The sequence below is a fragment of the Mobula hypostoma genome, chromosome 14 (assembly GCF_963921235.1).
Source record: "Mobula hypostoma chromosome 14, sMobHyp1.1, whole genome shotgun sequence".
Classification (NCBI taxonomy): Eukaryota; Metazoa; Chordata; class Chondrichthyes; order Myliobatiformes; family Myliobatidae; genus Mobula; species Mobula hypostoma.
In genome coordinates, this window is record NC_086110.1 from 47995090 (window position 1) to 48022158 (window position 27069).

Here is a 27069-nt window from a genome sequence, read left to right on the forward strand (position 1 = left end):
CAAGAAGGTATGGACAAGGGAGGTGCAAGAGTACTTGCAGGACTACTTTGAGTCGGTGGACTGGATTGTATTCAGGAATCCATCTTCGAGTCTGAATGAATATGTCACAGTTGTCGCTGACTTCATTAAAACCTGTGTGGATGAGCGTGTGCCTACGAGAACATACTGTACATATTCAAATCAGAAGCCATAGATGATCCAGGAGATTCGTAGCCTGCTGAGGGTTAGGTCTATAGCATTCAAGTCTGGTGATCCAGGATTATACAAGAAGGCCAGGTATGACTTTCAGGGGGCTAACTCGAGAGCAAAAGACCAATTCCAATCAAGGTAAAAGGGAAAGTTGGGGACATCAACTTGCACAGAGTTTGCAGGCCATTATTTCCTACAAAGCAAAACCTAACATAAATGGCAGTGACGCTTCAGTGCCAGATGAGCTCAGTGTCTTTAATGCTCACTGTCAAAAGGAGAATGAAAGTACAGCTATGAGGATCGCTGCAGCACCCAGCCACCCTGTGATCTCTGTCTCGGAGGCCAGCGTCAGAACGTCTTTTAAAAAGGTGAACCCTTGCAAGGTGACAGGCCCCAGTGGTGTACCTGGTAGGGCTCTGACAACCTGAGCCAACCAACTGGCGGATGTGTTCAAAGACATTTTCAATCTCATATTGCTACAGTCAGAAGTTCCAGCTGCTTCAAATGGGCAACACTCATACCAGTGCCCAAGAAGAGCAGGGTGAGTTGCCTTATTGTCCAGTAGCAATCAGTGCTTCAAGAGGTTGGTTATGGCTAGGATCAACTCCTGCCTCAGCAAGGATCTGAATCCATTGCAATTTGCCTACCGCCACAGTTGGTCGACAGTGGATGTAATCTCATTATTTTCTTAAGTGGCCTTGGATCACCTGGACAATACTGACGCTTATGTCAGGCTGCTGTTTATTGATCATATTGCAGCGTTTAACACAACCATTCCAACAGGTCTGGTGATAAGGCTCCAAAACCTGGGCCCCTGTACCTCCCTCTGCAACTGGATCCTCTGCTTCCTCACTGGAGGACCATAGCCTGCAGATTGAAAATAACATCTCTACCTCGCTGATAATCAACACTGGTGCGACCCATGAATGTGTGTTTAACTCACTGCTCTACTCTCTCTACACCCACAACTGTGTGGCTCAAGTGCAAGCCGTAAGCTTGCTGATGACACAACTGTTGTTGGCAGAATTTCAGATGATGACAAGGTGTACGGGCGTGAGGTAGAGCAGCTAGTAGAGTGGGGTTGTGGCATCAATTTTGCACTCAATGTCAGTAAGACCAAAGAATTGATTGTGGACTTCAGAAAGGATAAGATGAGGGAACACACACCAGTCCTCAGCAAGGGATCAGAGGTAAAAAGGGTGAGCATTTTCAAATTCCTGGGTATCAATGTCTCTGAGGATCTATCCTGGGCCCAACATATCGATGCAGTTACAAAGAAGGCATAACTGTGGCTATATTTCATTGAGTTTCAGGAGATTTTAGATGTCACAGAAACATAGAAAACAATACAGGCCCTTTGGCCCACAAAGCGGTGCCGAACATGTCCTTACCTTAGAACTACCTAGGCTTACCCATAGTCCTCTATTTTTTTTAAGCTCCATGTATGAATCCAGGAGTCTCTTAAAAGACCCTATCATTTCCGCCTCCGGCAGCCTATTCCACGCACTCGCCACTTTCTGCATTTTTTTTAAAACTTACCCCTGACATCTCTGTACCTACTCCCAAGTACCTTAAAACTATGCCCTCTCATGCAAGCCATTTCAGCCATGAGAAAAAGCCTCTGACTATCCACATGATCAATGCCTCTCATCATCTTATACACCTCTATCAGGTCGCCTCTCATCCTCTCTCTCCAAGGAGAAAAGGCCGAGTTCACTCAACCTATTCTCATAAGGCATGCTCCCCAATCCAGGCAACGTCCTTGTAAATCTCCTCTGCACCCTTTCCATGGTTTCCACATCCTTCCTGTAGTGAGGCGACCAGAATTGAGCACAGTACTCCAAGTGGGGTCTGACCAGGGTCCTGTATAGCTGCAACATTACCTCTTGGCTCTTAAACTCAATCCTGTGATTGATGAAGGACAATGCAGCATATGCCTTCTTAACCACAGAGTCAACCTGTGTTGCAGCATTGAGTGTCCTATGGACTTGGACCCCAAGATCCCTCTGATCCTCCACACTGCCAAGAGTCTTCCCATTAATGCTATATTCTGCCATCATATTTGACCTACCAAAATGAACCACCTCACACTTATCTGGGTTGAACTCCATCTGCCACTTCTCAGCCCAGTTTTGTATCCTATCAATGTCCCTCTGCAACCTCTGACAGCCCTCTACTCTATCCACAACACCCCCAACCTTTGTGTCATCAGCAAATTTACTAACCCATCCCTCCACTTCCTCCCCAAGGTCATTTATAAAAATCGCAAAGAGTCGGGGTCCCAGAACTGATCCCTGAGGCACACCACTGGTCACTGGCCTCCATGCAGAATATGACCCGTCTACAACCACTCTTTGCCTTCTGTGGGCAAGCCAGTTCTGGATCCACAAAGCAATGTCCTCTTGGATCCCATGCCTCCTTACTTTCTCAATAATCCTTGCATGGGTTACCTTATCAAATGCCTTGCTAAAATCCATATACACTATATCTACGGCTCTACCTTCATCAATGTGTTTAGTCACATCCTCAAAAAACGACCAGGCTCGTAAGGCACAACCTGCCTTTGATAAAGCCATGCTGACTATTCGTAATCATATTCTACCTCTCCAAATGTTCATGAATCCTGCCTCTCAGGATCTTCTCCATCAACTTACCAACCACCGAAGTAAGACTGGCTGGTCTATAATTTCCTGGGCTATCCCTGCTTCCTTTCTTGAATAAGGGAACAACATCCGCAACCCTCCAATCCTCCGGAACCTCTCCCATCCTCATTGATGATGCAAAGATCGCCAGAGGCTCAGCAATCTCCTCCCTTGCTTCCCACAGTAGCCTGGGGTACATCCCGTCCGATCCCGGTGACTTATCCAACTTGATGCTTTCCAAAAGCTTCAGCACATCCTCTTTCTTAATATCTACATTCTCAAGCTTTTCAGTCCACTGCAAGTCATCCCTACAATCGCCATACTGAAGCAAAGTATTCATTAAGTACCTCTGCTATCTCCTCCAGTTCCATACACACTTTTCCACTGTTACACTTGATTGGTCCTATTCTCTCACGCCTTATCCTCTTGCTCTTCGTGTACTTGTAGAATGTCTTGGGGTTTTCCTTGATCTTGTCTGCCAAGGCCTTCTCATGGCCCCTTCTGGCTCCTAATTTCATTCTCTTTTTTTGTAATTTATTTTTTATTGAGTTCATCATCAAACAAAATTTTCCATAAGATGTATTTCAGATACTGTACATATATATCATATAGTCATATTTGTCACAAATCTCCACATAATATTTGTCTGAGGTATACACTTATAGAAAAGAGAGAAAAGAAAGAACAATCAAAAGAAGAAAACTATGTACAAAGTAGGGCGTGATTTTTTTTTTGCAACATATTCGTTGACTTGTGAGAATAAAATCAGGCCTATGAGGTGTTATGTAGTTAAACCATTTTTCCCAGTATGAATCAAATGGTTCCAACTTATGATTAACAGATGCTGTTACCTTCTCCATTTTATGTATGGATGTAATTTCCATCCATACATTTAAAGTTGGGCTCTCCTGTGGTAACCATTTCCTGGTAAGGGTCTTTTTACCAGCCACAGCAGTATATTCATTAAATATTTATCTCTTTTCAACCATTCTTGAGGTATGTACCCAAAATATATAGTCTTACTTTCTAAGGATATTTCACATTTGAAGATGTCTTGCAGGACATTGTGTGTCCCACTCCAATAGTCTTTGATAACGGGGCATTCCCAGAAAATATGATAATGGTTTGCATTTTGATTTCCACAATTTCTCCAGCAAACAGGGAGGGTACTATCGTAATGGAATTTCTGAGAGGGTGTAATAAAATATCTTAACAAGTTTTTCCACCTGAACTCCCTCCATTTCTATGAACCAGTACACTTCCATTGTTACCTCCATATTATTGTCCGTTCTTCCTCAGATATTATTATCCCTCCTTCCTTCTCCCATTTTGTTTTAATGCACGAAGTCGAATGAGTTTTAAGATTTGACAAACCCTTATACACGCTTGAAATTATCAAACATGTACTTGCCTTGGTTGCATTTTTAACCATCCTATTAACATACTGTCGCATCTGTAAATATCAATAAAAGTCTTGTTTTTCTAATAAGTGTTTCACTTTGAGCATTTCAAAACTGAACAGTGTTCCTTCTTTCATTATATTGCAAATAGCTGTTATTCCTTTAGCTGTCCAGTCCTTAAATCTAACATCCAGTTTGTTCAGCGTAAAATCCGAGTCATATGCACACCATTTAAGAATTGCAATATCTCTCCAGTTTATATTCTTTTATAATAGTTTTCCATATTTTAAGAGTCCATTTCACCCACGGGTTATCAATAGTATTTATGTAACTTTGTAGGTTGTTTTCAACCAAAATTGCCTGTATGGGGATGGAAAGTATTTCCATTGAGCGTCATATGGTGGATTGCACCAGCATATCACAGCTCTCAACTGTGCTGCAAAATAGTAATTTCTAAGGGAAGGTAGGCCCCATCCCCCCCCTTTCCTTGGCTAATTGCAAAGTTTTGAGATGAACCCTAGGCTTTTTACCTTGCCATGTATATCTTGATAGCATCTTGTTCCATTTATTGAATTGATTTTGGTTAGTCTCTATTGGTAGGGTCTGAAAGAGATGTAGTAGTCTGGGCAGTATATTCATTTTAATAGATTCAATCCTTGAACTGAGACCAAGAAAAGGAATTAGGTTCCATCTTGTTATATCTTCCTTAATTTTTTTATATATCTAGGCTGATAATTGCATTCTGATAATGATGCCCAAATATTTGACAGACTCTGTTCGCCATGCCCAAGGATATCTTCTTTCAATTTCTCTTGGTGGGCTATAGTTATATGAAAGTAGTTGGGTTTTATCTATGTTGATCTTGTATTCTGATAATTGGCCATATTGTTCAAAGGATTGCATCAATTTAGATAAAGAGTATGTTGGTTGCCCTAGATAGATAAAAATGTCATCCACGTAACAGGCCAATTTCTGCTCTGTCCCTTTAATAGTAATTCCCCTGATATCTTCATTTTGTCTGATGTGTTGAGCTAATGGTTCCAGATATAATGCCAAGAGTAGCGGTGGCCATGCACAACCCTGTCTCGTGCCCCTTTCTAGGGTAAAACTATTAGATAAGTATCCATTGATTTTAATCCTTGCAGTAGGATTGTCGTATGGTGCCTGTATAATTTTAATAATTGCGTCATGTAGACTAAATCTATATAAAACTCTGTAAAGAGAATTCCAATTAACCGAATCAAATGTCTTTTCAGCGTCCACGCTTATCACTATTGCTTCAGTTTTGTTTTTTTTATATGATCCATAATGTGAAGTGTCCTTCGTATATTGTCTTGTGTTTGGTGTTGTTGTATAAAGCCTGTCTGATCATTATGTATCAGTGTGGGTAGAAACTCTTCTAATCGTTTGGCCATCATATTCTATAATCCACATTAAGAACAGATATTGGTCTAAATGACACACATTCCATTTTATCTTTGCCTTCTTTCGGAATAGCTGAGATTATTGCCTCCTTCCAGCTGGGTGGCATTTGTTCCTTTCTTAGAGCCCAGTTCAGTGTGGGGAGTAAAACAGGAATTAACTCACTTCTAAATTCCTTATACAACTATGCTGTATATCCATCTGATCCTGGTGACTTGCTTAATTTAAGCCTACTAATTGCAGTTTTTAGTTCAGCTTCAGTTATGTCAGCAGTCATTGTTCTATGTTGTTCTTGGCTTAAAGTGGTTAACTCTAAAGAATTAAGGAAGATGTCAGTCTGGGCTATGCTTCCCCCTGGAGCTTTGGAATATAGAGTTTTGTAAAACATTTCAAAAGCTTCTTGAATTTCACTTAGCTTTTTTTTATCACTTTTGTTCTTGGATCCCTACTTCTATGGATTGTATTTTCTGCTATTTTTTTTTCAGTTTCCACTATTTTCATAGATTTAGATCCACTTTCATAGTGTCTCTGTTTCAGAAGCATTAATTTTTTTTCTAATTTCTTGTGTAGCCAAACTATTAATTTCATTCCTAATTTTTAAAATTTCCTCTAGTGTATCCTATGCCAAACTCAATTTGTGTTTTTTTTCCTAGTTCGTTCAACTTATTTTGTAATTCCTTCAATGTTTTATTCCTTTTTTTTTCTTATATGAAGGTACCGCTCTAATTTTCCCTCTTAAGACAGCCTTCATAGTATCCCATAGAATGGGAGGTGAAACCTCTCCATTATCATTGAATTCTAAGTAAAGACCAATTTCTCTTTTAATTTGTTCCTTAAAATAGAAATCATTGAGTTAGCTTGTATTTAGTTTCCAAATAGTATTCTTTGGTTGTAGGTCAAAATCAACAGATAAATATATAGGTGCATGGTCATTTACATCTATTGTCCCAATTCCACAGGTGTTTATTTTGTCTTTATCTTTCCCAAATGTTATGAAATAGTCTTTTCATGTATATACGGAATGGGGGGGCAGAATAATGAGTGTAATACCTTCTATCGGGGAAAAGATCCCTCCATGTATCAATTAGACCAACATCCTCAAAAAGAGTGTATGTAAGGACTTTGTTTCCTAAGTTTTTCTACTGGAAGAGTCTAGCTTTGGTTGTAATTGTAAATTTAAGTCTCCCCCACATATCAAGAGACTGTTTCCGTTACCATAATATTAGTAATTTTAGAAAAAAAGACCATAGAAAAACTACAGCACGGAAACAGGCCTTTTGGCCCTTCTTGGCTGTGCCGAACTATTTTCTGCAAACTAATATTACTTCCTGGGGGTGCGTATATATTCAATAAAGTAACTAGATTTCCGTCTATATTCTCCCTTAACAGAATAAATCTGCCCTCATTATCTCCCATTTCGAATACTTTTTCAAAATTTAGCTTGCTTAAGATGAGAATAGCAACTCCTCTTCTATGTCCTGATTTATATGAGGAGAAAAACAAATTAGTGAAGCCCATTCTCTTTTATTTTCCATGCTCATTATCACTTGTGAGTTTCCTATAAATATACTACATGGGCTTGTTCTTTTTTCATTTTTGATAGAATTTTACTTCATTTGATTGAATTTAACAGCCCATTGACATTGGCCACATGTATTTATCTGTTAGTATTATCACTGAAATTTGCAGAATATAACTTAATCGATCTACTCTCTGAACAAATAACCAAGAAACATGAATAATAAACAAAAAGGTAACGAAGGTGTGATTCCAAGGCTGGGATCTCCAGATGACCCTGGGTTGAGCTAGGGGAAACGTCTAGCCGTGGGGGATAGCCCCTCCTACCTGTGAGTTGAGGGCCCCTGCTGCAGTACCTATAAAAGTAAGTTTAAAAAAATCTATGCCAGTTACACAGAAATGATTTCCCTGTGTATTCCTCCCATATCTATATATATTCTCATGGGGGGGGGGTGAAAGGAGTGAATGAATGAATAAAGTAAATTGAGTAATATAAAATCCATGTTATAATACGTATTTCTTGAGGTAGGTATATCACGGTCTATTTTTGCTTCCGTTTAGTTTATCAGCACTTTTAAAGTTAGCCAAACCTTATGGCTCTTCTGGAGGAGGTGAGGGCTGTCTTCGGAGAACCCACAGTCTCTTTCTAATATCCTCTTGTCCTCCTCCCGTCCCCTGCTTTCTCAGTTCTCTTACTATTTCCCAAGCAGGTCGGGATAACTGCTCAGCCAGACTTTCCCTTGGTTTGACCACGCTAACAGGCAGTCCTCTTCTTCATGTCTGTAGTTGCCTCTTCCACTGTCTGATATAGCTGTATCCCTCCTTCGTAAAATACTCTCAGTTTAGTGGGAAGGGGTTTGGAATTTAATCTTTTTTTGCTTTAATATTCATTTCGCTTCGGAATATTCCTTCCGTTTCTGTAGGACCGCTGGGGGGTAATCATGATCGAAATATATTAACTTCCTGTTCCAAAACACCCTCTTCTTACCCCAGGTCCTAGTTTCATTTTTAAGCACCTTCCTGCTAGTTTTGTAATCTTCCAGATCTCTATAATTACCTAGTTTTTTTTTTAACCTTTCATAAGCTCTTCTTAACTAGAATAACAACAGCCTTTGTACGCCATGCTTCCTGTACCCCACCATCCGTTCCCTGTCTCATTGGAACGTATCTATGCAAAACCCCATGCAAATATCCCCTGAACATTTGCCACATTTCTTTCTTTTTCAATCTTTTTATTAAGTTTCAAAATTAAGAAACATAACAATAATAATGATACAAAGAGATTGGGATTACATTAATAATGGTTAACATGTACAAGCACAGATTCCAAGTAACAAATGTAATTTAGCCTCCCAATCTCTTAATAACTAACCATGAAAAAGATATTTTATAAAGAGAAAAAAACCCTAAACTAAAAAAAAACAACTAAATTTAAAAAAAAAGCAAGCAAAGATTGGGCTGTCATATTACATTGGCTAAAATTATTATTTGTCGTTAACTCCGCTCCTCTATACACAAACAAAAAATTACTCTAAAGGATTCAGAAAGGGTCAAGTTAAATCATATGAAAATATTGAATAAGTGACCTCCAAGTTTCTTGAAATTTAACCGAAGGATCCATTGTACTGCTCCTAATTTTTTCCAAGTTTAGGCATGCTATCATTTGGGAAAATGATTGAAATGGAGTAGAGGGATTGGAATCTTTCCATTTAAGTAAAATGGATCCTATGGCTATTAATGTAACAAATGCAATTAAACAACAAGCTGACGAGGATAAATGACTAGAGTCTATCACTGGTGGTCCAAAACTTGCAGTGATAGGATGAGGTTGTAAATCAATACGCAGAACTACTGAAATAATATCAAAAATCTTTCCAATATTTTTCTAGAAGAGGACAAGACCAGAACATATGTGTCAAAGAAGCTACCTCAGAATTACATCTATCACAAACCAGATATATATGGCAGTAAAAACGAGCTAACTTATCCTTGGACATATGAACCACCTTAAATTGTATCAAAGCATATCTGGCACACATTGAAGAAGTATTAACTAATTGAAGAATTTTCTCCCATTTCTCTGTAGTTAAAGATATCTGAAGTTCCCTTTCCCACTCATTCTTAATTTTATTGGAAGTACATACAAATTAGCCAGAGAAAGTGGCTCACCTGAGGACTGGGAGAAATTCAGAGTTCAGCAGAGGAGGACAAAGGGCTTAATTAGGAAGGGGAAAAAAGATTATGAGAGAAAACTGGCAGAGAACATAAAAACGGACTGTAAAAGCTTTTATAGATATGTAAAAAGGAAAAGACTGATAAAGACAAATGTAGGTCCCCTGCAAACAGAAATAGGTGAATTGATTATGGGGAGCAAGGACATGGCAGACCAATTGAATAATTACTTTGGTTCTGTCTTCACTAAGGAGGACATAAATAATCTTCCAGAAATAGTAAGGGACAGAGGGTCCAGTGAGATGGAGGAACTGAGCGAAATACATGTTAGTAGGGAAGTGGTGTTAGGTAAATTGAAGGGATTGAAGGCAGATAAATCCCCAGGGCCAGATGGTCTGCATCCCAGAGTGCTTAAGGAAGTGGCCCAAGAAATAGTGGATGCATTAGTGATAATTTTTCAAAACTCGTTAGATTCTGGACTAGTTCCTGAGGATTGGAGGGTGGCTAATGTAACCCCACTTTTTAAAAAAGGAGGGAGAGAGAAACCGGGGAATTATAGGCCGGTTAGCCTAACGTCGGTGGTGGGGAAACTGCTGGAGTCAGTTATCAAGGATGTGATAACAGCACATTTGGAAAGCGGTGAAATGATCGGACAAAGTCAGCATGGATTTGTGAAAGGAAAATCATGTCTGACGAATCTCATAGAATTTTTTGAGGATGTAACTAGTAGAGTGGATAGGGGAGAACCAGTGGATGTGGTATATTTGGATTTTCAAAAGGCTTTTGACAAGGTCCCACATAGGAGATTAGTGTGCAAACTTAAAGCACACGGTATTGGGGGTAAGGTATTGGTGTGGGTGGAGAATTGGTTAGCAGACAGGAAGCAAAGAGTGGGAATAAACGGGACCTTTTCAGAATGGCAGGCGGTGACTAGTGGGGTACCGCAAGGCTCAGTGCTGGGACCCCAGTTGTTTACAATATATATTAATGACTTGGATGAGGGAATTAAATGCAGCATCTCCAAGTTTGCGGATGACACGAAGCTGGGTGGCAGTGTTAGCAGTGAGGAGGATGCTAAGAGGATGCAGGGTGACTTGGATAGGTTGGGTGAGTGGGCAAACTCATGGCAGATGCAATTTAATGTGGATAAATGTGAAGTTATCCACTTTGGTGGCAAAAATAGGAAAACAGATTATTATCTGAATGGTGGCCGATTAGGAAAAGGGGAGGTGCAACGAGACCTGGGTGTCATTATACACCAGTCATTGAAAGTGGGCATGCAGGTACAGCAGGCGGTGAAAAAGGCGAACGGTATGCTGGCATTTATAGCGAGAGGATTCGAGTACAGGAGCAGGGAGGTACTACTGCAGTTGTACAAGGCCTTGGTGAGACCACACCTGGAGTATTGTGTGCAGTTTTGGTCCCCTAATCTGAGGAAAGACATCTTTGCCATAGAGGGAGTACAAAGAAGGTTCACCAGATTGATTCCTGGGATGGCAGGTCTTTCATATGAAGAAAGACTGGATGAACTGGGCTTGTACTCGTTGGAATTTAGAAGATTGAGGGGGGATCTGATTGAAACGTATAAGATCCTAAAGGGATTGGACAGGCTAGATGCAGGAAGATTGTTCCCGATGTTGGGGAGGTCTAGAACGAGGGGTCACAGTTTGAGGATAGAGGGGAAGCCTTTTAGGACCGAGGTTAGGAAAAACTTCTTCACACAGAGAGTGGTGAATCTGTGGAATTCTCTGCCACAGCAAACTGTTGAGGCCAGTTCATTAGCTATGTTTAAAAGGAAGTTAGATATGGCCCTTGTGGCTACAGGGGTCAGGGGGTATGGAGGGAAGGCTGGGTTCTGAGTTGGATGATCAGCCATGATCATAATAAATGGCGGTGCAGGCTCGAAGGGCCGAATGGCCTACTCCTGCACCTATTTTCTATGTTTCTATGTTTCTATAAGTGCATTTTCATGATTAAAACATAAATAAATGATATTAAACTCTTCTGATAGGGATTTCAACTTAATCTTTTTTCTGTAGCTTCAGTTTGATGTGATATCAGAAAGGTAGGTAAAATAACATTCAGAAAGTTTCTAATCTGTAAATATCTGAAAAAGTGTGATCTAGGCAAATTATATTTATTAGACAACTGTTCAAAAGACATAAGACAGTCATCCATGAATAAATCATGAAAACATGTTATTCCCTTTGTTTTCCATAAAAGCAAAGCTTGATCAATTCTAGATGTTTGAAAGAAAAAATTAGATATAATAGAACTTTAACTATTTATGGTTCTATTACTATTTATTATTTATGGTGCAACTGTAACAAAAACCAATTTCCCCCAGGATCAATAAAGTATGACTATGACTGTCTATGAACTTGAGAGGATAAATTTATTCAACCCAAAAAATTTACGAAATTGAAACCATATTCGTATTGTGTATTTAATTATTGAATTTAATCATTTGTTTATTCAATTTAGTAAATGCAAAGGGAAGCACAGCCCCTAAAATAGAAACCAATGAAAACCCTTGTTCAGATTTACGCTCAAGGTTCATCCATCGTGGGCATTGAGTTTCATCCAACTCTTGTGTCCAAAACATTAAATATCGAATATTAATTGCCCAATAATAAAATCTTCAGATATATACTTAAGGGTATCCCATAATATCCCACTGGAAATTTCTTCCGTTGAGTTAGTTGAAAAGAAAAAGGCAATCTTTTTAATGAAATTAACAAAATTTAAACCCTGAAGCAAAATAGAGTTGAACTGCCATCATTAATTACTAAAGGTTACATCAGTTAATTTAATTGATAATTTCAAAGGCGCATGATCAGAAATGGCCATTGCATCATATTCACAGGCAGTGACATACGAAACTAATCGAGAATCAATAATCGATTCTAGAGTAATTGTGATATACATGAGAAAAGAAAAAGAACTCTTTTTCATTAGGATATAGAATCCTCCAAATTTCTAAAATTCCAGAGTCAACTAAAAAGGAATTAATGAAAATAGCAGATTTGTTTGGAAGTACCTGATTGGGCGCAGACCTATCCATCATAGGATTCAGACAACAATTAAAATCTTTTCCATTATTTACATATATTCATTTAAATTGGAAAGAGATACAAATAAATGCTTAAAGAATTCACGATAGTCAGTATTTGGTGCATAGATATTAACCAAAACTACTTTATGGTTATAAAGTAAACCAGTAATTAATAGAAATCTACCATATGGGTCTGAAATTGTATCATAGTGAACAAATGAAATCGAGGAGTCTATAAAAATAGAAGCACCTTTCACCTTAGTCGATGAGTTAGAGTGGAACTGTTTTTCTTTCCAAAACCTAAAAAAAGTTGATTATCCTCCTTCCTCACGAGTCTCCTGCGCAAAGATAATTCAGTCTATGAAAAACTAAAAATCTTCTTCCGTTTAATTGGGTGATTCAAACCATTCGTATTTCATGAAAGAAAATAATGTTATCGATTTTCCTTAAATAAACCATGTAGTATGTAAAGGGTTAACCATATTGCACAGGAAGCTCATGAATCAGGAAGAGGGGAAAAAAGTTTAAAGAGGAACTGAAAGTTATGACAATACAGACATTTTTGTAGTATCAATTCAGCCCAAGAGAAAAATACTAAACTAAAAATAGCCCCACCCCCTACCCACAAAGACCCGAAACCTGGCTAGTCGACAGCCAGAAAACTATCTAAGAACCCCCACCTCTCTTTAGGGCAAGTCTCCAAGTTTAAAAAGTAAAAAAAAAACGCCCATAGTCAAAACATTACAAAAGGAATGCCAAACACGTTAAGAAAAAAAAACAGCCATTTGCAGACCATTTTAAAAGACAACGTCTTAAAAAATGAAACAGAATACAATCTTAATAATATTTAACAAAAAAAGAAATAATCACCAAGTCAGAGTCTTAATAATTTTCGAAAGCGAACAATTAAAAATAAAGAAAGTAAAGCAATAAAGGAAAAAGAAAGGAACTTTAACATAGAAACATAATAAACATCGGTACGTCAAAACAAAGTACGAGTAGAATCAACCCAAGGACCAAGTTCTACAAAGTTAAAATGCCCAAATCTATAAGCTGGTTATTAACTAATAAACCAGATGTATACAAACATAAAGGAACGGTAAATTTATTAGACATCCAAGCTCAAACATTGATCTTCAAGAAATTAGATATCTGTGCTCAAACTTAGATCTTCGAGAAATTGTTGTGCTTCATCCGCAGATTTAAACGATTTATCAAGCAGAACAACCCTTGAACGAGCAGGAGATAGCAAAGCGGGTCAGAAATTCCTTTGATATAATTCTGACATCACCGTCTTAAAACACAATCTTTTTTGCATTACCTCAGGACAATAATCTTCAACCAGACAACACTTAAGATTTTGATGCTCAATAATTCCTTTCCGACGAGCAATTCGAATTAAGTGCTCCTTAGTATTCACACAGTGAAATCGAAGAATTACAGGGTGCAGTTTTAACTCTTTCGATGGTTTGGATCTTAGCGCCCGAAGCGCACGGTCAAGTACAGGAAGAGAAGGAAAGACCTCCATTAAGAATTGAGAGAAAAATTTAGTAAGATCCCCGCTCTCAACGTCTTCACGGAGTCCTATTATTCGCAAATTCTGTCTGCGACTACAACTCTCCAAATCAGTAATCTTTCCTTTATACTGCTCCAATGTATGAGTGGTCGAAGTTAATTTCCTTTCCAAAGAGTTCAACCTGTGATCTGTTTCCCAGCTTCAGTAAGCTCTGAAATTTGCCGCTGCTGTTTTTCGTTCTCCTTTTCAAGTGCTACCAGTCTATCTTCATTCTCCTTTAACAATACTTCCAAAATAGTAAATCTTTTTTTATCAAGTTTTTCATCCAAGAGATTCAAGATAGCCTCCTAAATAAGTTGAGTCTGTTTAGGCTATTCAGAGATACCTTTCCTTCCATTTCCATTACCGGTTTCCTTGCCTTCGGCTAATACCTTTCTTCTGGAAGTCAGTTCCATTGATTAAAATTCAGAGTTCAAGTATATAAAAGTGTTGTAAACACTTTGATATAGATAGTAAAGGGGTGGTAAGTAAATTGAAAAATGAATGGAGGGCAAAGCCAAAATGTGACCTACTCCATCTAGCGCCCCCAGGAGAGTCCCCATTTGCCACATTTCTTCTGTACGTTTCCCTGAAAACATCTGCTTCCAATTTATGCTTCCAAGCTCCTGGATGATAGCCTCATATTTCCCCTTACTCCAGTTAAATGTTTCCCTAACTTGACTGTTCCTATCCCTCTCCAATGCTATGGTAAAGGAGATAGAATTTTGATCATTATCTCCAAAATGCTCTCCCACTGAGAGACCTGACACCTGACCAGGTTCATTTCCCAGTACCAGATCAAGTACAGGCTCTCCTTTTGTCGACTTATCTACATACTGTGTCAGGAAACCTTCCTGAACACACCTAACAAACTCTACCCCATCTAAACCCCTCATTCTAGAGAAATGCCAATCAATATTTGGGAAATTAAAATCTCCCACCACAACAAACCTGTTATTACGACTCCTTTCCAGAATTTGTCTCCCTATCTGCTCGTCGATGTCCCTGTTGCTATTTGGTGGTCTAGAAAAAACACCCAGTAGAGTTATTGACCCTTCCTATTCCAAAAGCCTGATTTATACTTATGCGTCAACGCAACGTCGTAAGTACTGCGTTGCTGCGGATCCCTACGCCGTAGCCTGATGCACACCTCTCCCAAAATGTAACTACGCGTCGCGGCAATGCAGAACGCAACAACTGTGATTGGTCCGTTTGATAGCATCCTTCCTCCTACGCTGCAATAGCTTCCCATTGGGCGACTGAAGGGCAGGAAAGGAACAGTGGCTGCAATGCTTTCCATAAAGCTTTACAGACCTCCGAAATTATGGAGGACACATTTCGCTTTTACGAAAAAAAGACGCTCACTTCTTGTTTACCCCGAGAAAGACTACCATGACCATGAAGCCTCGCACGGGCAGGTGTGTGCGCATGCATGATGTGCGCGAATTGCAGAGTGACACAGGCACACCAATGCACAAGTATAAATGCATAGGTTACTGCGTCGAGTTAACGCAGAAGTATAAATCAGGCTTAACTTGTACCCACAGAGACTCCATAAACAACCCCTCCATGACTTTCACCTTTTCTGCAACCGTGACACTATCCCTGATCAACAGTGCCACGCTCCCACCTCTTCTGCCTCCCTCCCTGCCCTTTCTGAAACATCTAAAGCCTGGCACTTGAAGTAGCCATTCCTGCCCCTGCACCATCCAAGTCTCTGTTATGGCTACAATATCATAGCTCCAAGTGCTGATCCACGCTCTAAGCTCATCCGCTCACCAAAGATCCTCGCAAATTTCTGCAGATGTACCTTGTTGAGCATTCTGACTGGTTGCATCACCATCAGGTATGGGGGTGGCCATTGTACAGGACTGAAATAAGCTGCAGAGAGTTGTAATCTCGAGTCAACTCCATCATGGGCACTAGTACTACAACGTACAGGACACCTTCAAAATGCCTCAAAAAGGTGGCATCCATCATTAAGGATCCCTGTCACCCAAGACGTGCCCTCTTCTCATTGCTACCATCAGGGAAGAGGTAGAGGAGCCAAAGGCACTCAATGATTTGGGAACCTCTTTCCCTTTGCCGTCTGATTTCTGAATGTATGTTGAACCGATGAGCACTACCTCACCACTTTTTTCTCATTTTGCACTAACTTAATTTAACTTTTTAAATATCTATATTATATACAGTTCCTATAAAATGTATTCTTTACCCTTGGAAATTTTCATGTTTTCTTATTTTACAACATTTCACAGTGGCAGGGGTTCTCAAATGGCAGAGGTGGGCATCCATGGCTGACAAGCGAAGTTAAGAACTGCATAAAAGCCAAGGAAAAGGCCTAGAGGTAGCAAAAGTGAGTGGGAAGGTGGATGATTTGGAAACTTTTAAAATCCAACAAAAGGCATAAAAACTATAGGAAGGGAAAAGATGAAAACTGAGGGCAGACAGGCCAATAATATAAAGCAGGATACCAGAAGTTTTTTTTAGTTAAATAAAGATTAAAAGGGAGATGAAAGTTGATATTGGACCACTGGAAAATGATGCTGGTAAGCTAGTAATGGGGGACAAAGAAATGGCAGATAAACAATGGGTACTTTGCATCTGTCTTCACTGTGGAAGACACTAGTAGTGTGCCAGAGGTCTGTGAGTGTCATGTAGCAGGAGTAAGTGCCATTACTATTACACAGTAAAAAGTGCTAGGCAAACTGAAAGGCCTTTAGGTCACCTGGACCAGATGGACCATGTCCCAGAGTCTTGAGAGAGGTTGCTGAAGAGAATAATGGTCATGATTGGTCATGATTATTCATGAACCTCTTGACTCTGGCATGGTCCCAGGGGACTGGAAAATTGCAATGTCACTCCCTTCTTTAAGAAGGGAGGAAGGCAAAAGAGAGGAAATTATAGGCCAGTTAGCATAACCTCAGTGGTTGGGAAAGTGTTGGAGTCTCTTATTAAGGATGAAGTCTTGAGGTACTTGGAGACTAATGATAAAATGAGTCAAAGTCAATATGGTTTCTGTAAAGGGAAATCTTGCCCTACAAATCTGTTAGAGTTCTTCGAGGAAGTAACAAGCAGAGTGGACAAAGGAGAGGCAGTGGGTGTCATTTACTTGGATTTTCAGAAAGCGTTTGATAAGGTGCCACACATGAGGCTGCTTAACAAGATAAAATCCTATGGCATTACAGGAAAGATAGTGGCATAGGTGGAGGAATGGCTGACAGGCAAGCGGGAATGAAGGGGGCCTTTTCAGGTTGGCTGCCCTGAGTAGTGTTCCTCAGAAGTCAATACTGGCACTGCTACTTTTCAAATCCCTCCAGCTTTCAAATCCCTTACTCACTCTTCCTTCAGTTAGTCCTGACGAAGGGTCTCGGCCTGAAACGTCGACTGCGCTTCTTCCTATAGATGCTGCCTGGCCTGCTGCGTTCACCAGCAACTTTGATGTATGCTGCTACTTTTCACATCGTTTGTCAATGATCTGGAAAATGGAACTGATGGCTTTGGCAAAGTTTGTGGATGAGACAAAGATAGGTGGAAGGGTAATAGTTCTGATTGTAGCAGAACTTAGACAAATTGGAAGAATGGGCAAAAATGTGGCAGATGGAATACAGTGTTGGGGAAATGTATGGTAATGCATTTTGGTAAAAGGAGCAATAGCGTGGACTGTTATCTAAATGGGCAGAAGATTCAAACATCAGTGGTGCAGAAAGACTTGGGAGTCTTCATGCAAGACTTCCAGAAGGTTAATTTACAGGTTTTGGCAGCTTGGGACCTGTACTCAATGGAATTTAGAAGAATGCAAGGGGATCTCATTGAAACCTATTGAATGTTGAAAGGACTAGGTAGGGTGGATGCAGAGAGGGTGTTTGCTATGGTGGGGAATCCAGAACTAGAGGGCACAGCCTCAAAATTGAGGGGCGACCTTTTAGAACAGATGTAAAGAGGAATTTTTTTTTTGCCAGAAAGTAGTGAATCTCTGGAATGCTCTGCCCCTTCTGCATGGAGGCCAAGTCCATGGGTATATTTAAGGTGGAAGGTGATCGTTTCCAGATTGGTGAAGAAGGCAGATATATGGGATTGAGTGGGACTCTGGATCAGCCATGATTGAATGGCCTGATTTTGCTCCAATGTCTTATAAATTTAATTTGTTTTTTTTGGACACTGATTAACAGAAAATGGTTGAATATTCTCTGAACAATTCCATTTTGCCTTCCTGATTATGCAGGAAAGTGCAACTCTTGCTGATCTGAAGGCAGCATCCCAATCTCTCAGTTGTGCCTGGACCTCTGCCATACCATAGAAACAGGCCCTTTGACCCAATTCATCCAAGCTGATCAAAGCAAAACTAGAGTATACCTTTGGATTACTACATTAAAAAAAATCAAGCTGCTCTCATTTGCCTGTGTGTGACTCACACTTATCAAACTTCCTGCCCAAATATCTTTTAAGGGTTATTATTGTATCTGTCTCAACCACTTCTTTTGGCAGCTCTTTCCATATGCATACCCACCTCTGTGTGGAAAAAGTTACCCCGTCAGGTTCCTTTTAAATATCCTCCCTTTCACCTTAAACCTTTGACTGTGAGTTCTTGATTTTCAAACCCTGAGAAAAGAACTGTGCTCGAGAAACAACTCTCTATCTTCATTCTTTATCTTCTGCCATCAAGCCAATTCTGTAAGCAGTTCTCTAGCTGCTATGAATCCCATGCAATCTAAGAGCACTCTACCAACAGAAATCTCCTCGAAGTCTGTGTGTACTATGCCCACTGCCTTGACCTCATTGACCTTTGAGTAGTTCATTTAAGAAAAATCAAATTCCATAGATAGCCCATGCACAAAGTTGTGTTGACTATCCCCAATCAATCCCCGTCTTTCTAAATGCATGCATATCTTATTCCTTCGAATCTTCTCCAATAACTTGCCTACCACAGATGTTAGGCCCACTGGTCTATAGTTGCCAGGTTTTTCTTTGCAACCTTTCTTAAATAAAGGCAAAACCTTGCTAATCCTCTGGACTTCCAGCATCTCACTCATTGCCAACAATGAAGCTTGTATCTCAGCTAGAGCTTTCTCGATTGCTTCACTGGCTTCCCATAAGTGTTCTTGGGTTACCTGATAAGCCCCAGTGATTTATCTGCCTTCATATTTTAAGATGTCTAGTACCTCCTCTACTATGATGTGGACTATCTTCAAGATATCCCCATTAACTTTCACAAGTTTCCTAGTCGTCTTGTCTTTCTCACAGTAAAATAGAGGAGAAATATTCATTGAGTACTTTGCTCATCTCCACACATTGATATCCACTTAGATCTTGAGGGGACCTTTTTCTTCCTCCTAGTTATTACTTACACCTTTATATAATTAAAATATCTTTTTTTTTTGGATTATCCTTAATTTTCTCTCCCAAAGCTATCTTGTGCCCCCTTTCTGTCCTGCTTTCTTCATATAATTCTGCATCCTTGATTTTCCTCCAGGGATTCGCTTGATCACAATTACCTGTATCTGAGCCATGTCTTTTTTAATTTTCTTTGACGGGAGTCTCAGCATCTCTTGTCATTCGGAGTTCCCTACTCCTGCTAACCTTGCCTTGCCCTTCATTCTGAAAGAAACATGCAGACCTTGAGCCCTGTAATCTCACTTTTAAAAGCCTCACTCTAATCCTGATGGATTTCCCTCTAGTCAACTTCTGCAAGTTCCTGCCTAATAGCGTCAAAATTTGCCTTGCCACACAATTTAGCACTTTAACTTGCGGTCCTTCTCTATAACTACTTGAAAACTCTTTCCAGTCCTGGCACAGGCTTGTATCAAAGGCAGCATCTTTTACATTGTTGCTGATGCAGATACAGGTTTTCCCGCTATCTGAAGGTAGAGCGTTCCTATGAAACGGCTCATAAGCTGAAATGTCATAAAGCGAAGAAGCAATTACTATTTATTTATATGGGAAAAATTTGTGAGCGTTCACAGACCCAAAAATAACCTACCAAATCATGCCAAATAACACATAAAACCTAAAATAACAGTAACATATAGTAAAAGCAGGAATGATATGATAAATACACAGCCTATATACTTCTCCACAATCATTACTGCACTGTTCTCTGAAGCAAAAATCTCACGCAAGCGCTGTTGGCAGAAGCACTCTCTCCAGTAACCTTTAAGCTATGAAGCTGCCAAATCATACCAAATAACACGTAAAAATACACAGCCGATATAAAGTAGAAATAATGTATGTACAGTGTAGTATCACTTACCCGAATTGGGAAAGCGCGGAGCGCACTGATGATGGTTTGTTAGGCTGAGTTGTCAGAGTTTGGCTGGTGCAGTGGCCCCCACCCTCCGGGCCACCGACTGATACCGATCCGCGAAGCATGCAGGAATGCAGCGGTAGCCGAGAGGCACACAGCACATCTTTAAGGAAAAAAAGCTGAAATAACCATGCTAATTAATTAGGTGCTGCCCAACACGTAATTGTCGGCCCAGATTAGTGCCGATTGCATCACCTCTGATCTGGACCGACAGTTATGTGTCGGGCGACACCTAATTAATTAGCATGTTTATTTCGGCTTTTTTCTTAAAGATGTGCTGTGTGCCTCCCGGCTACTGCTGCATTCTCTGCGAATCGGTATCTGTCCGTGGCCCAGGGGTTGGGGTGGTGGGACACTGGGGTGTCATCTCATCGTCTGTTTCCATTAGAGCAGGAAGCTCATCTTCTCCTATGACTGCCTGCCTCGATGTTGAGGTTCGTCGTCTGCTGTGGCTGATGTGGAAGGCTTGCTTGACTGCTGAGCCTCGCGCATTTTTCTACCATACAATTCTTTGTAAGCACTCAAACCATCCTGCAAATATCCCCTGAACCGACGTACCCTTTCAAAATTAAAGTGGTACTTTATCATTGTAGCGAAAATCTCATGTAGTTGCCTCACGTTCAGTTCCTGGACGACTTCACTTTCGCTACTGAATTCGGTTTCAATTGTGATCCTTTCCTCTTACAACTGCATCAGCTCTTCATCTATCAGTTCTTGGTCATGGGATGCCAAAACCTCTTCAACATCATCTTCGTCAGCTTCCACAAGCCAAACTCATGTTGTCCTTACTTCATTCACCACGATCGAAACGCTTAATTATGTCTAGTTTTCCGCTAAGTGTTACACCCTTATGACCTCTTTTAGGCTTTTCCGATACCTTAGAACTTACCTTGCAAACGGCTGCTCACAGGCACATGTTTCAGCAATGCCGGCGAGAATGCAGTTCCGAATCCGGGGGAGAGCACTGCTCAGGATGTGTGCTGATTTTTTTTGTAACAGTGAAAACACCTTCTGAAAGCGAAAACAGGATACTAATGTAGGTCTTTTGTAACAGTGAGGTTTCGTAAAGTGAATGTTCGAAAAGCGGGGGACACCTGTACTGGCTGCCTCTCTGCTGCTCCAGTGGATTTCTCATAGACTCCAATGGGGCAGATAATCTTGTCCTAGAGATTTTCCAGTTCCAGGTCTGCTTGTTGAGCCGACACTGTAATACAAAGGGCACCAATTCCCCAATCCTTGCCCAAGTGAATGGGCAAATTACTTGTGAAGTAAAATGAAACAATACCATTGAAGCTAGCTGCAATTTTTGATTAAAATTTTAGTATATGAATGTACTTTTACATGCTGCTTAACTTTTAAAAATATATTTAAACTTTCCTAATTTTTTATTGAATGTTTGTGCATGTTAGGATAGTCCTAAGTTCCCAGCAAACTCAGTGCTGTGATATACAGCACAAGATTATGCTGAAGTGGTGGAAAATAATGCTTTGAGCTGAAGACTGGGCTGAGATCAGGTGTCCAGTTATTTCAAGGCTCAAGAGGTCTTGATGAATTTGTATTAATATTGAAAGATCACTTCTATGTGTGTACTTTATAAACTCTGAAATTACTGAGAAGATTGCCCATTTCCATTTTCTTTTGCCATTTCAAACACTGGAGTATAAATGAACTACTAGGTTATGTCTTACTGCTGACTCAAATCATTTTTTTCCCTCCTAAACATGTCCGTGTTACTTGTTTTCAAATTGTTCTGACATCTCTAGCAGATAGCAATCTTTGCAGTGGCATGGTTAAGCATTCTGTTCATTTCCTTTTTGTAAGGACTACAAAAGAATTGATGGTTGTAGTGGTGGTATTGGAAATAACACTAAAATGGAAAACATTATCCTAGTTCTCTTATTAGTTTGTTATGGTGGCAATAAACAATATTCTACAGGGCTATAAAATTAATTGTTCATGTAGGTAGAATAATCTGGTTATAAAGTTTTCATACATCAAGTCGATTCCTTGACAAAAGCAACTAAAGAATAAACATTGATAGTTTTTTTTTAATTTTCAGAGTGCAAAGAAATCTACTTCAAGCCCTCCAGAGGCCCAAAATGAAGAAGTGAGATTGGTCTCTAATCAAGCAGCACATCAGAACTTGCAGCCTTCTGATGGGAATAAATGCTCATCAAGTGCAGAGGATAAATGTTTTATATGTTCAAGCAGGTCATTGGAAGATTTTCTTCACCTTTTTCTCTATTGTGTTGCAGTTTAATCATTCAGGCAGTGGCATGGGTGATCACCATATAGAGCAGGAGTAGTAGACAGGTAGTGCAAAATTCTTGAATTAATCTCGGTCTGCATCAGAATTTTTTTTGGTTACTGCTGCTGAGAGTTTCTTCAAGGAAATATGGCATTCACATTTATCCTTTGTATTTAAGGTATTTGTTTGCATTGGAAACAATGCAGGAAAGGTTCATTATGTTGATTCAGTAAATAAAAAAAAGTTTGAGTAGGTTGGAAGTATAGACAGGCTTATTGAAAGATGCAATTGTCTGGAGGGTGGGGGGGATGAACAGGGTGGATCTAGATTCCCTTATTTAGGGTATCTGAAACTAGCATTATAGCTTCAATATGAAAGCTTGCCCATGTCAGTGGAGATGAAAAATAAATTCTCTGAGTTGTATATATTTGGAATTCTTTTCCCCAGAGAATTGTAAAGGTGACCATATTTGAGGAAGAGACTGGCTGACATCTAAACTACAAGGAAGTTGATGACTATAGAGAGGGAGCATGAAAATTTTACCACCTCTATCACTTCCTCTGGCAGCTCATTCCATTTACCCCTACATTGTGTGTGGGATGTACGTCCCACTGAACAAAAATGGTGTTCATGGAAGGACACCATGGAGGAAACCACTGCTCTTTTTAAAAAAAAAAATACACACACACGTTGCTGCATGTCTCAAGTTTGCAAAAGACCATCTGGTTGTTCTGCAATGCTTCTGGGACAGTGTTCCTTGGACAGATGAGACAAGAGTTGAACTTTTTGGCAGAAATGCACATTGCTATATGTGGAGGAAAAGGGGAGGAAAACTGCACACCAACACTAAAACCTCATCTCAACTGTGAAACATAGTGGAAGGAGCGTCATGGTTTGGGGCTGCTCTGCTGCCTCAGAGCCTGGACAGCTTACCATCGTTGAGGGAACAACAAATATAAAAGTTTTATCAAGACATTGTCAGGGTAGCAGTCTGTCACCTGAAGTGTAATAGAAGTTGGGTAATGCAGTAAGATAATGATCGGAAAGAGAACAGTAAATCAGCAGAATGGTTTAAAAAGAAGAAAATTTGTGTTTTGTAAAGACTGAGTCAAAGTCCTGACCTTGATCCTATAGAAATGTTGTGGAAGAATCTGAAGCAGGCAGTTTATGGAAGGAAGCTCACCAACATCCCAGAGTTGAAGCAGTTTTGTTAGGAGTAATGGCCTAAAATTCCTCCAAGCCAATGTGCAGGACTGATCACCGGTCACTGGAAGTATTTGGTTGAAGATATTGCTATACAAGGGGGTCGCACCAATTACTGAAAGCAAAGGTTCACATACTTTTTCTTCCAACAAATGCATGTAATATTGGATAATTTTTCTCAATAAATGAATGAACAAGTATAACAATTTTTGTGTTATTTATGTAATTGGGTTCTCCTTATCTAGTTTTAGCATTTGCGTGAAGCTCTGATCACATTTATGCAGAAATGGAGAAAATTCTGCAGGGTTCACGAACTTTCTAGCACCACTGTATTAATCCAATTATGGTCTCACTAGCGTCATGCACAGTTGTAATGTGACTTCAATTTTTAAAAAAAAATTACTGACCAGGCCTCTATAGCCACCCTAGCTAGATTTTTCTCATCAGCAAATCTAGCAATGTTTCATTTGGTTCACTTGGCTAGATTATTAATTTAGATTATCAATCAAATGTATGGTGACAGTAAAATTGATAGTTTTTGATTGTCTAAATGTGTATGTTTAAATATTTAAATCCCGAGAAACTGTATTTGATAACATGATACTCTTAATTTATTTCCAGAGTGGAAGCTCAGCCTGGCCTCCCTTGCAGTTTCACAGCCCTGCAAACTGCATTCTGTGTCCTTCATAAATCACCAGTGGATCCAGTGGCATTGTTTAAAAATTTGGATAGGTTGGATTTTCAACTGTGTGGAAATAGTGAAACGCAAAAGCGGATAAGAAGCATGAAGGAGAAAACTAAGGCAAAGGAGATTCAACAATTCAAAAAGCCAAATGCAAATTGCATACAGGCTGTTTCTCGGTTTATTATGGAGCCTGACAGTCAGGATGAGGTGGAATGTGTTGATACCACACCTGATGGCAGAAGAGAAATCAATCATAACAGAGAGTGTCCCATTAAGCTGCGCAATGGAAATAGCGCTCTAAAAGAAATTGAAAGTCAAAAAACCAGCCTGAGAGCCAAGAGGTGAGTATTGTTCAACAATTGAACTCTAAATTTTGTATTAAACTTTCTCTTGCCCTTTTTCCTGTCACTGACTTCAGCTGGAATAACATTTATATAGCCTTCTGATACCTTGGGTTGTATCTGCAACTCAGACTGAAAAAGTTTTGAGCTTATTTAAACTTGGAGACATGAGAGGTAATTTTTTTTCTTTTTCCCTGGCCTCCTTGTCCTCAGTATCCACATATAAACTCTACTGTTGGGGATCGTAAGACAATATTGAGGAAAGGGAACCCCAGCCAACTAGAGTTTCTCACCTTTGGCCAGTTTTACTGCTTTTCCCAAGGACGTGTACAAATGTCTGACCATGTTATAACTTGGAACGGTCTCTGCATCGTGTTTACTCCTATGAAAGTTTGTGTAAATGGTTTAAGCTCAGCCACCATCAGATAGATCCAATTTGTATTCCAAATATTAATTTAACTGGCTGCAATAGGCATTAGTGTTATTTTGCTTACATCATCAAACCCAATCATTGGTTTCTGTTTCACTTTTGTTGTAATGCAAGCACTAATATATTGCTTACATTCTTCTTTGGACATTTAATATAATGGGGATAAGGTTGGGGAAGAAAAGTGGTTAAAAAAATAATATTGTCACTTGCTACATCGTGGGAAGGTTTTACTTTGGGCAGCAATGCTTTTGGTAATGATTGATGTCCAATTGTCTTCAATTTGCTAATTAGGCAAAAGTACTTGAATCATCCTAATATAGTTGAGGATAAGGAAGAATGGAGTGATGAAGAGCTTCTTTTTGATGTACCTCGAAAGCTTTCAGTTCGTGAGTAAAAAAGTACTTTGTGAATATTGTTCCTTCACTGTGAAGGATAAGCTACCTCTTGATGTTAAATATGACTTGTAAGGTGTGAGTGACTTGAGTTTGTAGTTTAAAAAAAATTGAGAGGGGAAAATAGCAAATCTTTTGTCAAATACCAACAGTAAAGACAATCTTCACAGAAATCCAAAGCACAGCAGAAGTCACTACCAAGGAGAATAACTGTAAGTCTCCAAAATATTTCTCAAGCAGATCTCTAAAGTATTTAAGAAGAAAATAGTAAAATATTTTGAGGTCCTCTATTGGTTGGGTTTGACTATGGATATTGCCTCCTAGCTGTATATATAATGTGCAAGTAAAATATTTGAAGATAGGTAAATGTAGATTGTTGGGGTGTTACCTTGATGTACGTAAATTTGATCATAACACTTATGAGGGAAGCAGAAAAAAGGCGATGTTTAGATTCAGCATTTTTTTTTGTTTTTATTAAAATTGTAAATCTCCAGCTTAAGGCAGCATTCATGGTATGTGCAGTTTGATTGTACCGTTATTATACTGACTACCAAAACACTCCTACATGTCCATAAATGTTTGAATATCATAGGTTTTGGCTAGCTGAATAATTTGTCGTGACATTAACTATCAGAATAACACTGAAGCTTCATGAAAACAATGTTTATTAGCTTCTGACAGAAAAATCTTGAATTTAATATTTGTGTAGAACCTACAAAATAAATTTAGAATTATGGTGTACTGCAGCACAAAAACAGGCCCTACAGCCCACATAGTCCATGGTGACCTGTTTCTCTGCCTGGTTCTGGATCATAGCCCTCCATACCTCTCTCATCCGTGTACCTATTCAAAATTCTTGAACTTGGGTCCAGTATGTCTGACAGCTCATTCTCACTCAGTTTCCTCTTAAATATTTCACCTTTTACTCTAAACCTATGACCTTTAATTCTAATTTATCCAACCTCATGGGAAAAAGGCTGCATGCAATCTATAACCCTCATAATTTTGTATACCTTTATAATATCTCTCTTCATTCCCCCACGCTCCAGGGAATAAAATTCTAACCTTTCCTTATAACTCAAGACCTCAAGAACCAGCAACATCCTTGTAAATTCTCTCTGTATTCTTTCAAGCTTATTGATATCTTTCTTGTAGGTTGATCAGAACTGCATATGATGCACCAACTTCTCGTACAACTTCAGCATAGCATCCCAACTCCTATACTCAGTGCTTTGATTTATGAAGGCCAGTGTGGCAAAAGCTCTCTTTATGATCCTGTCTATCTCTGATGATACTTACAAAGATTATGGATCTGTTTTCCCAGATTCTCTTATTCTACTACATCCTTTAGAGCCCTATTATTCACTGTGTTGGTCCTACTGTGGTTTGTCCTGCCAGCGTGCAACACTTAACACTTGTCTCATTGAATTCCAATTATATCCACCAGCTTTTCAAATTTGAATCTTATTCATGAAAAGGCTCAATTAGTCTTGCCACTGCCAAAAAAAACACT

General features: G+C 39.5%; 1 protein-coding gene across 2 annotated transcripts in view; it reads left to right on the forward strand.

Moving 5' to 3' along the window:
- The window catches only part of terfa (telomeric repeat binding factor a), a 48147-nt gene that overhangs the window by 14981 nt on the left and 6097 nt on the right, over window positions 1–27069 (forward strand). For both annotated transcript variants that reach the window (XM_063067099.1, XM_063067100.1), the window contains exons 6-8: window positions 22317–22468; window positions 24330–24734; window positions 25456–25550. In XM_063067099.1, coding sequence (XP_062923169.1) covers window positions 22317–22468; window positions 24330–24734; window positions 25456–25550 — 652 coding nt within the window. The remainder of the gene's footprint in view (window positions 1–22316; window positions 22469–24329; window positions 24735–25455; window positions 25551–27069) is intronic.